Below are 17386 nucleotides of genomic sequence, written 5' to 3'. Positions count from 1 at the left end.
CCACTTTTTAAAATATAATTTATTTTTTTATGAATATGAGTATATTGTCTGCATGTATGAAAGTGTACCCATGTCATGCAATGCCTATGGGTGTTAGAAAAGGGCATTGGAGCTCTTGGAACTGGAGGTACAGATGATTGTGAGCTGCCATGTGGGTGCTGGGAACCCAGGTCCTCTGCAGAACAGCCAGTGCTCTTAACTGTTGAGCCATCTGTCCAACCTCTCATATACCTAACTCTTAATGAAGCCTGCCAGTCATAGTTGTAGGAGTGCTGTCTGCTGAAGACTGAAGTGAGTGAAGCAGAGGGTGAATGGGCACTGTGGAAAGCTGGTCAGATCCTGCCTTCATAAATGAGCCAGCTAGTGATGCTGAAGAAAACATGACTATGGGTATTAGAAAAATGAAGCCCAGCTCAGATGTGAGACTTGATTATGACATGGAAAATGCTAATTAAAATTTTTATGTCTTTTGACATTATAGGTGTTGTCTTTGAATGTGAAAGGTCAGAGTTCACAACCCCTTCCTAACAACAATGAGGTACTCTACAGAATTTATGCTGCCAAGCCCAGAATTGTTCCTCATACATCTCTGTGTCTCCTTTGGAATCAGGCTGCTACAAGGTACCTATTGATAGTTCTGAGATCAGCATTTGGTGTTTCCCTCTTCTAGAACCATGGAACCTATTAATTTTTTGGTACTGAGTGTAGATGGTGGCCCCAGGAGAGGCTTTCAGACTGGAGAACCATCTCTATAGTAAATAAGATGGATCTGTGAAGGAAATAGCATCAGTGAGGTAGGAAATGGAGCTGGCAATTGAACTGTGTGTGTGGCATGTTACTTTCCTTGATCATTTCTATTTTCATGGGCTCTATCATGAGTTCTGCTCAGGTCAGATAACTGAAGTTAACAGTTAATTTGTTGGGTAAGAAAAGAAATTCCTTATTTTACCCCTGCTGCCTGTGGTTCAGGAACTGAGGCTTTTTGTTTAGAGGGATCAGCAGAGTTTATAGTTCTTCAGGAATAGCTTGAAGCACGTTTTGGGATTAACCACAAATACAGCATTGGAAATGAGAGGGTGATTCTGTCATTGAATCCCTTTAGCCTATGGTCTAAAGTTTCTGACTAAGTTATTGTTACTCAAATCTCTCTCAGTATTATAGGATCTGGTAGTATTGGGAGAGGTTTGGAGCCCAAACCATCCATTAGATTCTGTTTATTGTGAAATTTTAGCCAGACATACTAAAATTCCAAATAAGTTTAGTAGCTTGGTCACACGTCTCTCTTTTAAAACATTAAAATTCTGGTTAGTTTCTCTTTCTCTGTGACGTAATATTTTGAATCACAATTCCTTATGCCTGAGGATGGATCTTAAACCTAATTCAGGTGGGTCTCTACTTATGATGGTACAACTTACCATTTTATTCTTGAAGTTGATCCAAACATGATGCATATTTGATTAAAAGTACTCCAGTTTTGAGCTCTCATATTTTCCCATGTTGGAAATTTGTGTTATGATGCTCTTTCATGGTGCTGAGCAGTGACAGTGAGCCATAGGTCCTAATCAGTCACATGATCATGAGATAAACAACTCAGATGCCACACTGTGCCCTGTTACTAAGCTTGGTGTTCAGTAGGTTAGATGTAGTAAAGACATTTGCAACTTACAGAGTTTTTAAATTTTTCAGTGGGTTTTTTGGAATATACCCCCATCATAAGTCAAAGAATAATACTACATAGATACTCTGTAATCCTCAGTATATGATTAGTAATGAATGTTTCAAGCTGAAATCTGCAGTTTGAATCAGGAACTTTTGTCCTTGGAAAGGTAATAGAATCAAGATGCACTGAAAGGGTCAGGGAGCAGTTACCGATGGACTCAGAATAAGGCAAACATCACCACAGGAGACATTTGAAGATCCTTGGAAAACATGTTTAGGATATGTGACCCAAAATACAAAGAAAATGAGGAAGGAATCATACAAAAGCACAAAGGTGATTAATGTGATGTGGTTCAGAAATGCAAGGACTTAGAAGAACACAAAGAAGGGTGAGTTGCATAGGTGCCACAGCTGTGTTGATCTGGTTGGATCTAAGCATGTTTTGACTATGTTGATCCTGTTGGAATTTTTGAATGATAGAGAAAAGTTGAGTTTTCTTCTGTTAAGGAGGACACATGCTGCTCTGCTGAGAAGCCCATCTTTGTACAGTGATGACCTGGCAGGGCTGATTGCTATTTACTTTCTTAAGGTATCTTATGGAATCTGTTGAGTGCTGTCCCGGACAAGATGTTCCCACCAGTATTTCTTTTGGATAGTAATGTATTCTGTTTAAGTCCCGAATAAAGAACACTTGAATTCAGTGAGATACTTTTCTTTTGAAAACAATCTCAACATATGAAGCATTAGTGACAGAGGAATAGTGACTATTATATTTTCTCCAGCTGGTTGTCTGACACTCAGTTTTGCAAAGTGGTTGAAGACACTTCAGACTACGTGGAATGTACCTGTTCACACATGTCCGTGTACGCTGTCTATGCCCAGACTGACAACCTGTCATCATATAATGAAGCTTTTTTCTCTTCTGGATTTATATGTATCTCAGGTCAGTGGCAGGATTCTCAAGTTCAGAATTTTAAATATGTGAGAATGTAACTCTTCCATAGTTCTTTTGCGTGTATAAAATATAATACTATAATTCATCATTTTCTTGTTGTTTTATTCATTATTTTATATAACAGCCATGGGGGAGTGCAATTTTGTGCTGTATAGGGCAAGACACATTTCCAAGCCACAAAATACATAGAATATGGTGTGGGATAGGGGCTAGATAGCAGGAAAGGGCACGGTTAATGGTGTGTTGTGCTCTAGAGGTTAGGTTCTACAGTTAGAATACTGGAGTTAGAGGAACAATATATGTAAATAATTTTGTTTTTTTATTTTTAAATAATTCCTACACCATAGGTTAATTGGCAGTCTACATCTTTGGGACTCTAAACATATTAAACTCTATGTTAGAAATTGTTTCTATGAAGAATGTGCTATACAGATAACTTGGTATACAATAATGATTATAAACATAAAAATTGTAGGGGCTAGAGATATGGCTCTTGCAGAGGATCTAGGTTTGATTCCCAGAACCCACATGGTGGCCAACAGCCATCCATTCCTCCAGTTCCAGGGGATCTGATGCCCTCCTCTGACCTCGTGGGCATTGCACAACATGGGTGCACTTACACACATGCAAGCAATACACTCATAGAAACAATAAAATAAAAAATAATAAAATATAAAAGACATAAAAATTGTATTCAGATTGCCTTAGTTCAAGTCCTGATTCTGTCATTCACTGGTTGTTGGGATGTGAGTAAATTACAGGTTTTATGTGTCAGCTCTCCTACCCCCCAATATATGATTACAAACAATAACTGCATCACAGGGTGGCAGATATATTAACTCACATACATCTAATGTTTTGCTTTAATCATGTTTTGTCTATAAATGCGATTATTATTATTGAGGGCGTATCTTTTTTACTGTATTGTTTTAAAAATTCCCTAACAATTATCCATTAGGAAATGTTTTTGGAGAGATATTCAAGCAGTTAATTACTAATCTTTGTTCTGATTGCTAAAATATTTATAATATGATTTAATTTTGTATAGTTATAAATTTTTCTTAAGGTTTCTGAATTATGTATCTAACTTAAATTCAATAGATAAAGGTAAGAATTTCTTGTAGTTAATACTGTCTTTCATAAAAGGTGACATTTCTGACCTAGATTCTCTAGGCTCCTATAGTTCCAAAATCAAATGGAGACTTCCTATTTTACTTAAATGGCAGCATATTTTATGAGCAAATAAATTTCATAGAACAGTGAAATAAAAATTTACAGTGTTGAAATAAAAATCTAGATGTCATTTTACATCTTTTTACAAACAAATTCAAATGTTCCTATGACCCACAAAAATCCTTGACTTTGTACAAATATTGAGCATCAAGACAAAAACTTTTTAAAACTAAAGAGTGATGTTACCCTGATTTTATGTAGAATTAGTAGAGTTATGGGGCTTTTCCTAGGAGAATTGATAACAGGTCTATAGCAGTCTAGAAAAGGCAAGGCTGACCTGCTCATGTATTTGAGACTCAGTACCTAACTGCCAGTGTACACATTTATTATCTTTGGTGGGATCAATTTCAGTTCTTAGTAGTTATCATTTTATTTCCTCTTTGTTCAGGATATTATTTTGTAATCTCATGTTCTGTCAGTAAGGACCCATAATGTCCCATCTTTGTGCCTCAGTTTCCTCTTCATGAGAAAACCAAAACACACCTCTGTGATGGGCCTCCAGGAATCAGAAAAGATGAATTTTTGTGTCTTACATATAATCTCTAGTTTGGGTCAGGACAAAGAGTTTATCACTGAATTTGCTAACAGTTCATTAGTTCTTTTTCTGAGTGTAATAAACATTAAATCGGAGCCAACTTTTTGTTTTTTAGCCAGAGTAGATCACAGAGTAGATCACTGGAAAAGCAGTGAGTATCCATTTTGAGTTTTGTTGTACATAGTACCTGACATGTAGTAGTTTTAATACCTGTTTGTTACTAAAGAAATGAGTAATAATGCATTATGGATCAGATTTGATGTATTTCTGCTATGTGTCAGATTTCTGCGGACAAACCATATTATCTTAGGCATTTCAATACAAATTCTTCCAAAATATGGCATAGTCTCATTTCCCAGAGTGGGTTGACAGAACTCTGCAGTTGGACTCTGTGATGATGGAACTGCTTTATGCTGTCTAATTCAGCATCTACTGGCCACAGGTGGTTCGTGAGTCCTTGAAATATGACTGCATTCAAAGTCCCATTTCTTTTTAACTCATGCACCCTTAAATTTAAGTAGCCTCCTATGACTGTGGCATTGTGCTCGGGTTTAGCCCCTTAATTATCGAAGCTTGTCCCTTTGGCAACCTCGTCCCTCTGGACTATGTACTCACCCCTAACACACACAGTGAAGTGCTATGCAGTGCTTTCTACTGACTTTTGTTCCTATGAGAAATCTTTTCAGGGTTGACTGGTTTTTATTTTTACCCTTAGCTCATGAGTAGCACTAACCAAATGGCATTCATTGTATGAGGGAGAAGGTACAGAAATCTGGAAGCAATAGTGATATGCAACAAAAAAGTAGAAAAACTAACAATCACAGATAGCATGAGGTGGGAAGGTAAAAAAATTAAGCCAAGAAGCTAGTATGTGACTTAATAATGCTTGCCAATAAGCTGATTTTATTTGGATTTATTACAGAGGCGGCAGCTATAGCTATACCGATTGACACATGAAAGATGCACAATTTATAAACATTTTAAAAGAAAAATTTGTGAGAAAATGTACTTACATTTGTCTTGTGGAGGGCTAAACCTCAGTTATGGAACTGCACTTCCCTCCTGTAAATTATGCCAAATAGAGATGTTTATTCATATACAAACATTGCAAATATTTATATTTATATAAATACTCCAACATCCTATATGTGAATACAATCTTTAGTCAAGTCTTATAGTAGCAAAGAATACAACTGTTCTTCAGAGCTTTCCTTAACTAAATCATATAACCTCGAAGTTATTATTTGTAAAGGGCAATTTGTCTTCCTTCTCTCTTTTAGATAATGTAGAAAAGTCATTTTGTCACTGAATTAAGCGAAGTTCCTCTCTCAGCTTAATTTGTAATTCATATAGGCAAATCAGAAAGGAAATATATAACTCAACTAGCAGATTGTTTCTCTACAAAATTGTTAAGAAATCCATTTTTAAAGACTGTTGAGTTCATACGTAGGTAATATATTTGGCTGTTACAGTTTGTTATACTTTATTTTAGAAATTTCATTTATGGTTATACAGTTTATGCTTTGTGATTTGAATATTTATATTAAGGAATTTAAATTAAAGACAAATTAAAAATATTCTCTTGTAAAGTTAAAGTATATATGCTAAAAATAATCACTTATTTTTCAGAATGAGAACTAGTTACTTTCTTAAACTTAAAAATAGTATATAATATTAAATACTTAGTGTGTAGTAGTCTAGAAACTTGAAAAATGAAATATTTATTTCTTCAAACCCTAAGTATTTGATATCCTACCCAAAGCTAGATGGGTTTCTCTAGTTTAGAGCATGGCCACTTGAAGTTCTCAACAGCATTCTTCTGAATAATGAACTAGATAATGGGCAGCCAATCACTGCCAGGTGAGGGAGAGTTGGCCTTCTTTAAGGGAGTGATGCTAGATAGGTTGACCCGGCTCCAGTGGATGAACTCACTGAGAGTCTTCTGGGGACAGAAACTTGACTTGATAGGCCTTAACATACATGACAGAATGCATGAAATCTGTTGGGGTGCTATGGGGATGGAGATGGGGCCTATGAGAGTGTCTAGATATGATTAAGATGTATGAAATGCACAACAATTCAATAAAAATAGAAAAAAAGTAGATAACCATGACATAGTAAACAGACGTAATTTGACCCAGTCCATTTTCTTGCTTCTGGTTTTTGAATTATGACACCTGGACCGCCACCAGGTGTCACAGTAGCATCTTAATAGCAGCTTCTCCTACTTAAATACCAAGCTGGTCACATTTAATTGTCTTAAGTTTATGTGATAGAACAGGAGTATGATGATGAATTGATTACCAAATTAAGGGGAAAGCGCTGAGTATATGAACAACGGTGAACTTGTGTGTTTCTCCCTTGGCCAACACCCTTCCCCTCACTTTACACTGTTCTCTCCCACCACAGTAAACTTTCAGTAAAGCAGGTGGCTTATAATTAAGCCCTGCTTTTAAGTCAATATATTATACACACAAGTGTACACTCAACTTAAACCATGAATTCAAGCAGGTTGTGATTATCCTACAGAATTCAGAGTATTTGTCAGTGAGTTCTGAGCAGCAGTTCCAGCAGTATAGAATCACCAGTAAAGGTGCAGTGCTTGACGTGGCTGCATTTCTGAGGAAATGCAGCACACCTGTGTGGGTGGGTCTTGGAAGCAGCTGTAAGATCTGCATGCCTGACTCATGCCGTGGCAGTCTTCCTAAACATGAATTGCTTCAGATTTCTTGGAAGAATTTCTAGACTAAAAGCCTCGTTCAGTAAAGGCTCCCTCCACAGGGAATTTTTTTCTACTCTATTAAAATATAAAAACATAATTGAACTCATTTTCCAATAGGAGTTCTGAGAGACATTTATGAATTGAAAGCTAGTCATAAGATCCCATTTGGCATTTTTGTAGATGCTTAATCCTTTTATGCTAACATATGTACTCAGAAAGCTTGATCCATAGCTCAGAAAATATAATGAAAGAGAACAAATGTTGAATGAGCACAGTGTTTCGTTTGTCAAGGTGGCATTGATATAATTAAATGAGGCCTAGAAAGCACATAGCTAAGTGGTATGTGCATGTCACTATTTGCAAGGCTTCAGTAATTCCTAGACAAAGTCATCCAATCTATGAAAAATGTGAGGTAAAAGACTTAAATGAAAAAGTAGCCAGGTGTGGTAGTCCACACCTTTAGTTCCAGCACTCGGGAGGCAGAGGCAGGTAGATCTCTGTGAGATTGAGGCCAGCCTTGTCTACAAAGCAAGTGAAAGTCCAGGGAGGCCACAGGGAGACCCTGTCTCAAAATGCCAAACACACAAACAAACAAAATAATGGTTACCTTTTATTTAAATTACCATCTAAAAATATTCTGCCCTTAAGATCTGATGTAGTGGTGCACGTCTGTAATCCTAGCACTTGGGAGGTGGAGGCAGAGGCAGGAGGATCCCAGCTTCAAGGACAGTCCTGGCTGCACAGCAAGGCTTTATCTCATAGTAGACCAGTAGACTTAAAGATAATAGTGCTAGATATAAATTTAAATCTTCATATTTAAATTCATTGTGGGAGAAAGAAAACAAAGAAAACATTTTATTCCTGGTTTTTCATGTAGAAGCAGAAAGTTGTCTGAAAATTCATAATTACCATTGCTGTAATTATATAACTACTTCCATTAGATGAAAGGGGTAATTTACCAACCTGAATTTTTATAGGACCATTCAATTTTTCACCTAGAAAGTCTTAGCCACCTTTCTAAATATCTCTACTTAGCTAAATCACTCATTCTTAGAAAATTAGACTTAAAATTAGAATAGACCATCATGAAATTTTCTTTAAACACTGAAGTTGACTCATGGGAGCATAGAAAATAAAGTCCTTATTAAAACTACTAATCTGATTCATTTATGGATTTCTTTCAGTAGGGCAGTAAGCTTGTAGATATTTTAAAATTTAAAGTTACTGTTTATGTTAATTGATAACCATGAGGACTGTATATGTCGTGCAAGATGGAGTATGTTGAAAGTGCAGGTATTCTTTCCCTGAGGTTTTGCATCATGCAGCATAGCCAGGCCTTTTGTGCTTAACTGTCCCAGAGATTTTTCTTCCCTATGTGCATGTAATCTCTTCGTGGCTTATGAAACCTCATGTGGGCTCTTTTTGCTCCTACAGGTCTTTGCTTGGCTGTTGTTTCCCATGTCTTCTGTGCCAGATACTCCATGTTCGCAGCCAAACTTCTGACTCACATGATGGCAGCCAGCTTAGGAACACAGGTAGGAGAGAGATGGCATTTCTGATTCGCCACAAGAAGCTTGTGTCTTTTCTGTAATCCTTCAACTGAATGTGTCCATGTAAAGTTTTGTATCAACTTAGTTGAAATGAACTGTTTATTTTTGCCATAGAGGAAGATGGAGGAAAGACGTGTACGAAAACAAGAATTATTGGCCTAATATGTATATTTTGTAACCTTCTTTCTATGGAGAAGCACCTTAATACTGTCACAAGAAAATGGCTTCTCCACAAAGCATTCTAGTGTTAATGACTATATGCTAAATGTGTTACTAATGTGTGTATACTAATATTAACATATGTTATTTCATCTAACTATGCCATGTTATAAATTCTTTATATGGAGAACATTAAGATGATACGTACTGGTAACCATGACAAAGCACATGCATATACTTTATGCTTATATACTTAACATATTCAAGGCTCTGGGTTCAACCATTAGTACACACACAAAGAAAAATATACTTTAAAACACTTGGACAATCTGTATTGTGGAGAGTGCAGTTGGGAAGAACATTCTCTTATGAAAAGTTCTTCATTTATCTATGGCCAGCACAGTAGTGGAAAAAGATGAAAATAGTCATTGGTGTTCGATTTAAAGCACACACTTGAAAACATCATTTAAGGTAGATGAAAAGATGAAATTAAATACCTTTTCTGTTCACAAGATGCTCATAGTCTAAAATAATCAGATGACAAAAAATGTAGATGACACATTATAGTTAGGGGCTGATGGAATCTATACAAATATCTGTGATTCAGTATTACAGGGGACCACAGATTATGTACAAACTGCTCTCTGAATATAACAGATAAAGAATTCATTGTTTTGCAAAGGTCATGAATGTCTTCATAGAAGAGGTCATATCTGAACTGGAACTCAAATAAGTAATCATTCATGTTGCCTATTGATAAGGGGAGAGGCGGATACAGACATGGTATAGACAAAGGGGAAGAAAGCACAACCATTTCTTCCCTGAGGCTGAAATTTTAAACTTTGACAGTAATTACACGTTTCACAATGTTCTCATTGAAAAAAGTTTAGAATATTATTTTATAAAATTAAAAATGTTTCTGAATGCAAGATCTCTAGAGGTCAGGCAATGATTGGTTTCATTAAAAAAAACTTGATATTTAATTTACTTATTTATGCATTTATTTTTGCATTTTCCCATGCATGTGTGTCTGCGTGTGCTCACACATGCCAGTGCACACATGCTGTGGCATGAGCACGGAGGTCAGAGGACAACTTTCTAAAGTCCGTTCTCTCCTGTCACCTTGTGGGATCCAGGATTAAACTCAGGTCATCAGGTTTGCATGAAAGCACTTCTAGCTTCTTAACTGTCTTGTAGTTTCAAAGACTGACTTCTTGATTGGACACTGGTTATATGTATGGATTCAACTTGTATAATTTTTGGCATTGCACACTTTTCACACTTTTATTTAGAGAGCTAAAGTGCACTTTATTGAAGTCTGAACAGAACTTTGAAAGAACATTAATGGAGAGGCTAAAATATAAGATGGAAAATTACCTGGGACACTGGCACTAAGTTCCCTTTTTTGTCCCAGGAATGACAATGACCTTTAAATCTCATAACTTATTTTTCAGAGAAATATCAAGGGCTGGATTCCAGATTATGCTTTCTTTTTAATTTATACATTTTTATTTTATGTGTTTTGCCTGTATCAATGTAAGTACACCTTGCATGAGATGCCCACAGAAGCCAGAGGAGTGCATCAGATCCCTTGTAACTGGAGTTATAGATGGTTGTTAGTCACCGTGTTGGTACTGGGAACTGAACCCAGGTCCTTTGCAAGAGCAGCCAGTGCTCTTAACTGCTGAGCTATTGCTCCAGGCCCCCAGATTATGTTTGTAAAGTAACTATGAACTGTAGAAAGTAGCAGCTGTTACCCAAAAGGGGCTTGCATTGAACTTGACAAAACTATTTATACTACCTTAGCATTCTGTCTTAGCTGTCTGATCTTGCTTTTGCTTCTTGTATGTAACATTGTAGAAAACCCGACTTCCATAATTAGAATTACTTGGCTGTATTCACCATCCATTTTGGTGGTTATTTGGCAGCAGAATTTATACAAGATTTAGTTATAGCACCATATTATTATAGAGAATTCTTCAGTATGCTTGCAGACAAATTTGCTCGTGTCTAGGGATGGGATAGAAAGGTTCAGAATCTATATATTGGAATTTTGCCTTCTGATTCATATTGTTCTTGACCCCAATTTTGAAGAAAATGATTACTCAAGTATCCACATTTCCAGCATTTTTTTTTAGAATAGACCAAAAATGCAACACAAAATAACTGAATAATTTCCATAGCTTACTTTTCACCAAAAATAGTGTTTCAGTTGTTTGATGTCAGAAGTCATACATTATGTTGTTGGTATTGTATCCACAGAAAGCACTGCTTTCCCAACAGATTAACTAGCTACTTGAATTTAAAAAAAATTTTTATTATTTTTGTTTTATGTATATGCATGTATTGCCTGCATGTATGTAAGTGCACCCATGTTGTGCAATGCCCGCAGAGGACAGAAGAGGCTGTCGGATCCCCTGGAATTGGAGTTACGGACAGTTGTTAGCTCTTATATGGGTACTGGGATTCAAACCCGGATTTTCTGCAAGAACAGTCAGTGTTCTTAACCACTGAGACATCTCTCCAGCTCCAAGCTACTTGGATTTTTTTTAAAGTACTCTCTAACATAAATGAATTCTTTTCTTACTTTGCTAGGCTAGGACTTTAAAATTTCTCAAACTCTTCAAAATGAGAAATGTGACTAGCTGCAGGAACATTAGCCCTTGCACATTCTAAATTTTAGAGGGTTTGTTGCTCCAGTTGCAGAATTGTGCTGCTGGGGCCATGATAGCTCCACCCATGAATTTCTCATTTAGGATCCTTCATTAGTGCTGTGTGAACATTGTTAGAGCTCAAGTTTACTCTAGAGCAGTCTTCAAAACTACAATTGAGCTCTGTGTTTGGTAAAGGAGTATAAGTTTTCTAGTTGCCTGTATGAATTTGAGTTGTGAATACTGTGCAGACATATATGCCATGACATCTCCTCTTCAAATCTTTATTGCTGACTTACGACCTAGTTGACTAAGTTTTTTTGTGAAAGGGTTTCATTGTGGGCCATGCTGGCCTTGAACTCTGTAAATAGCTAAAGATGATCTTGAACTTCTGATCACCCTGCCTCCATTTCTATAGTGCTAAGATTCAAGACTTACTTGCTCTACCATGATGGTTTATGCATTTCTGAAATTCGAACCCAGGGCATCATCCATGCTAGGCAAGCACTTTGACTTCATTTTGGAACAATATGGTGCAATGTGTCTCTGAATCAAGCAGTCAGGAAAATGTTCTTAAGTTTCTACTCTGTTTCTAAAGATGTATAGAATATTATCTCATTAATTCATCACATAATTTATTGTATGCATATCCAGAACTGAAGTAAGATAGACAGACTCTTAAGACTGTTCTGGTATTAAAAGTTATTTTAATACTTTCAAATATCATTGACCATAAAATACCAGCAGGTGGCAGCAGGAGATTTTCTTTTTCATTCCCTTAAGAAACATGCAGTGTTGGGGTTCCAGAAATATGTGAAAGATCCCATGTCTACAGTACTTCTTTGGCTGGACTAGAGAGTATTTCTTTGCAGCATAACAAGTAAACATTTGTGGGCTCCCAGTGTTGTCTTTTTGTCCCTTGTATTCATAATCGACCTAAATGTATTAGTAAAGTATTATCAGAAAGCTTAGATACTAAGCTTTAGAAATATCAAGAAATATCTTGCTACAACTTATCACTTCTATTCAGATTTGGGGACATAAAATTATCTTATAGTTTTATTTATGTTAAATAGTGATGAACCTGTTATTAATATAGAAAATGGGTTTATTGGCATTTCACAGAACTTTTGAGATAAGGTTTGCATTTTCAGTAGTTTTATCCAAAAGGATGCATTTTCATCAGTGTCCAACTCTGGTTTCCTCATGTATCTTAAAAAGTTAACCAGCAAGAAAGTGAGGGACCATTCACTTCAAGTGTGATGTGAAAAATAGCTAACAGATTTTCATAGCATTGGGTGATATTTCTGGGGAAAACATCTAACTGTATCTTTGGGGATTTTTATCTTAGAATCACATTGCTCTGTGTGCCCTGATAAGGTGGGTAAACAACCAGGACAAAGGACACGTTTACAGTTCAGGGTTCTTCGTTCTAGGGGTTCTCTTGGGAAAAGCAGTTCTCCAAATCTAAAAAAAGAACAGAAATTTCCTCATAGAGAACATGATAAGGTAGAGCTATATTTACTCTGATAAATAAAACCTAACAAGAGGGAAATATTTGCTTTTCTCTCTTTCTTTTTATTGATTTGTTTGTCCTAAACTTGTTTTCTGAAACTGGATGACAAATTTGTCTACAAAAGCACCTTTATGTAAGTGAATAGGATTACATTTGCCAATGAGCCTCTACACCATACTCAGATTGCTCATTGAAAATAGTGAAGAATTTTAAATACTTAATTTTTTTGGAAGCCACTGGATGTTCAGGGATTTTAGCTACATCTTCCTTCTTATGAAGGCAGAACAGAATTGCTTGTTAATTCTGAGGACTGTTATCTAGAATTCAGCAGAAGTTGGGCGGTCAGTACCCTTTATGTAGTTTCTCCCTCTGCAACATTTTGAGATGCTGTTTTATAGTGTCTGGTTCCCAGGGAGGAGGCATATAGGACACACTTGCTAAAAGATTCTCCAATCTAGGCCTCATGTCATTATAACCTTGAGTATCTAACATCCAAGAATCTCTGAGAATCACTGATTGCATGACTGAAGCTAAAAACTGTGTGTGATGTCCAGAATGCTGGGTCCTTCTAGATAAGAGAGTCCTGTTTTATTTCCCAAGCAGCTTGCCTTGTTGTATTGAGACTATTAAGAAAGATATCATGTAAATAGACCTAAAATCACATATCTAACTATATATGTATGGATGCATAGCTCTATCATCCATCCATTCATCCATCCATCCATCCATCCATCCATCCATCCATCCATCTAAAATCAATTGAAGCAGAGTAAAATGAAGTAAGCAGAGCAGATTTTTTCCTAAAAGTTTTGATTCTTCATTTATTAATCAGACTATATTTTATTGTCTTTTGCTACTGAAAGGAAAGTAGGTTTAATGTGTTTAAATACTAGGATGAAAATTGAATCTTGCTTTGAGGACTGGGAATTTGAGAAGTACAAAGGGTTATTACTCAGTAAAACATGTGTGACTTACATGTTAGTGCAGGTATAAATGGATCAAGCATTTCCCAAACTTTGGTGTAAGAAGCAGCCTGTAAAAGTTCAGATGCTGAGCCTACATCTCATTTAGGTTCCAGGTCCTGCTTGTTAAGAGACTACCATCATTATTATTACTCAACCTAAACTGTCAACTTCTCTTCTATACTATAAAATTATTTTAAGGAAGCCCATTAAATTTTGATTTTATTTAAAAATAAGAAAGTAGTAAAGAAAAAGGCCTTTAAGACTCCTTCTAGCCATCTGTCCTTCCCTCATCTTTGGGGGGAGTTGTCTTCCTTTCATGTTACCTTTTTTCTTTTTCTTCTTTTCATGTGTCTCTGTGTTAGTGTGCATGTCTGTGTGTGTTCACATGTATAGGTGCATATGTATACATGTGGAGGCCTAAGGTTGATGTCAGGAATCTTTCTTGATCCCTGTTCTATCTTATTCATGAGGCAAGGTATCTCAATCAAATCTAGAGCCTGCCAATAGGGCTAGTCTTGCTAGCCAGCTTGCTCCCTTTGGGGATCCCATTTCCACCTTCTGAAGCTGGAATTATGTGAGCCATGATGCTCACCTGGCATTTACATGGGTTCTGCGGGTGGGAACTCCAGTCTTCTTGTTTGCACAGCAAATGCTTTAACCACTGAGCCATCATCCCTCCCATCCCTCATATACTTTAAATCTATATATAGTATTTGTGCATATTTGTGGGGTGCAGTGTAATCATTTAGTGCATGTACATAATTTGCAGTAATCAGATGAGTGTGTGCATCTCCTAAGACACATCATTATTATATGTTGTTATGCTTTATACTCTCCTTTCTTAGTTTAAGATGTATGACAAAGTGTTACAGACTGTGCACTATGATGCTATAGAGACCTAACATGGTGATGCCACAGAGCACTGACACTGTGATGCCGTAGAGCACTGACACTGTGATGCCATAGAATTCTGACACTATGATGTTGTAGAGCCACAGTGATGCTGTAGGGCACTGACACTATGATGCCGTAGAGCACCAACATGGTGATACTGTAGGGTGCCAGGAGACACTGTGATGCCATAGAGTGCCGACGCTGATGCGGTAGAGCATCTGTGATGCTGTGGAACATTAGAACTAATCCTGTCCCATCTTTTCATTTCTTGGTACCTGTTATCATCTAACCTCCCTTTATTTCTCCTCTCTCTGCCCTCCTAGCCTCGAGAGACCTTGATTCTGCTCTCTGCTTTGGTGGTATCTGCTGCTTGTTCTTTGGTGGTTTTTATTTTCTGTGTTTTTTCTTTTTTCCCCTCTGAGTCTTAAAAAAGGGGAGTTCTTTAAAGAACGAAACTCTTAGATAATTCAGAATACAGAGTGTTAGGAATAGGAATGGAAAGAGTCACAGGGAGAAATGAAGGCAACCAACCTCAACAATCTGGATTGATCTTTTTTATGGCCAGTGAGGGCTGGGAGCTGACCAGCAGGAATAAGCACAGCAACCATAGCAGTCATGCTGCAGGGGGGGTTACGTATGTTCGTATATGGAGACAGAGTTTGCAGGGGTTGGATAGGAGTGCTCATAAAGGGCTCAGGGCCCACATTATTTGGAAGAACTTGTTTGCAGAACAGGAATCAATTTGTGGCTGGGGGTGGTATGTTTATGAATCATCTCGAAATAGGGCCTAACAAAGCTCTGATAAGGCACATCAGTGGGAATGGCAGTTTACGACTGGTCAGGGGGGTTTGTACAGCCTCCCTTTAGTCCAGACCCTGAAGAGAAATAAATTTGGGTGGGGTCACCATAAGTTGGTTCAATTGTTTCTTGCTGAGAGGGGTCATCACGAGGCTGTGTGCTTCAGGGTCCATCATTGGAAGAGGAGAACATAGTCTTGATTTGATCCTGGGTGGTGGCTTGCACAGTCATAGGGTCTACCACAGTGGTATGATTGTATAAGAATCTTTGGAAAATATTGATTAGGCAAGGACCAAACAAAGTGGGTGAAAGGGCCTAGTAATGGGGCCAACCATGGCCAATTTCCCACTTATCTCTAGAACCTATATCCTTCTTTCTGATCCTTCTGCCACTGATTTATGCTCTGAGCTGTTTTAGAGTGTTCTTAACTATGCCAGATTGATTGGCATAGAAACAGTATTCTTTTTCCTCAAATAAGCAAGTTCATCTTCGAATCTTGGTGTAGGTAGAAAGGTGACCTGCTAAGTTAATACAGTCCAAAAGGTTTTTGTCTGTTAGTCACAGGATGTTAAGTCAGAAATAGAGGTTGGCAAGGAGTGACTATTTAGGGGGCTAAAGATGTCCCAAAATAAGTGATAATTAGGTTCTGGACCTGCAAAATTCCAACCTCTTCATAATCACTGAAGTTCTAACTAGTTGATCAGCCCTTGTAGAATGTTTAAAGATGGAGTTTTTCTGGGAACTTACATTCACAGTTTCCTCTGTTAGCAAGGCATTACATTTTGTGCATATAAGGACCACATATTTATTCCCATGTTGCTAGGAAATGTTTCCTAGGATCCGATGTAGGTGAAGCTGAGCAGGCTGGAAGAGCAGTCTTTAGGAGAGAGGACTAGCTTGTAAAGCCAATAGGATGACATTTCCAGATCATATCAAAACCATTAGCCATCATAATCCAGATGTGACTTTTTTTTTTTGATACTCTGTATCTGACTCAACATTTACGTGCTACATATAATGGGATTATTATACTTAAAATAGTCAAGAACGTTGTTTACAAATAGAAGTAAGCATAATATATTAAGGAAGCAAACATTTAAAAAATGAGAATGACTATGTTATCCCCTGTATTTACAGTTACTTGTACTTTATGAACTATTTGATTTATATTTGGAGTATTTAAACAAATCTGTCATTGCCTAATTTTTGGTTTTTCTTTTGACCAGTTAACCCCTATAGCTGTAAGCTCATGTGGAATGGCTTGCTCTTACTCCAATAACTCTTATCTGTGGATAATGACTTGACTTTTCTTATTAGATTGGTATCATACCAGATTTAGTTTGGAAAAGTAAAGGAAAAACATTATAGAAGAAATTACATAACAATGTGCTATTTTTTATATATTCTTTTACAAGAGTATCTTCATTTACATACCAAATATTAATAACATTGATAAAAACAAGAGATCAAACATGTAAAAAAAATCAGAATTTCATAACCAAATATATATTTTTTACTTTAATGATTAGAAATGGACATGGGACTTTAAGAGGAGTCATTGTAGTATTGTCCAATTTTTATTAGTAAAACATAAATATTACTTAATTAGTATTTTTTAATCACAGATAATTGTACTATAGTATATCTTACTCATTTAATTAAGGAACATCAGTACTTAACTCATGAAATATGAATATTTTTTCTTATTAGAGATTGTTGTCTTTTGTATAATTTGGATAAGAAGAGTTA

At 36.7% G+C, this 17386-nt stretch overlaps 1 protein-coding gene across 1 annotated transcript in view; it reads left to right on the top strand.

Moving 5' to 3' along the window:
- Positions 1-17386, top strand: part of Adgrv1 (adhesion G protein-coupled receptor V1) — a 595268-nt gene that overhangs the window by 241102 nt on the left and 336780 nt on the right. The window contains exons 80-82 of the mRNA XM_008829347.3: positions 482-621; positions 2442-2602; positions 8539-8639. Of these exons, the coding sequence (XP_008827569.1) occupies positions 482-621; positions 2442-2602; positions 8539-8639 (402 nt within the window). The remainder of the gene's footprint in view (positions 1-481; positions 622-2441; positions 2603-8538; positions 8640-17386) is intronic.

The sequence above is a fragment of the Nannospalax galili genome, unplaced genomic scaffold, assembly GCF_000622305.1.
Source record: "Nannospalax galili isolate Female #2095 unplaced genomic scaffold, S.galili_v1.0 scaffold173, whole genome shotgun sequence".
NCBI lineage: Eukaryota > Metazoa > Chordata > Mammalia > Rodentia > Spalacidae > Nannospalax > Nannospalax galili.
This window is presented reverse-complemented; position numbering and strand designations above follow the sequence as displayed.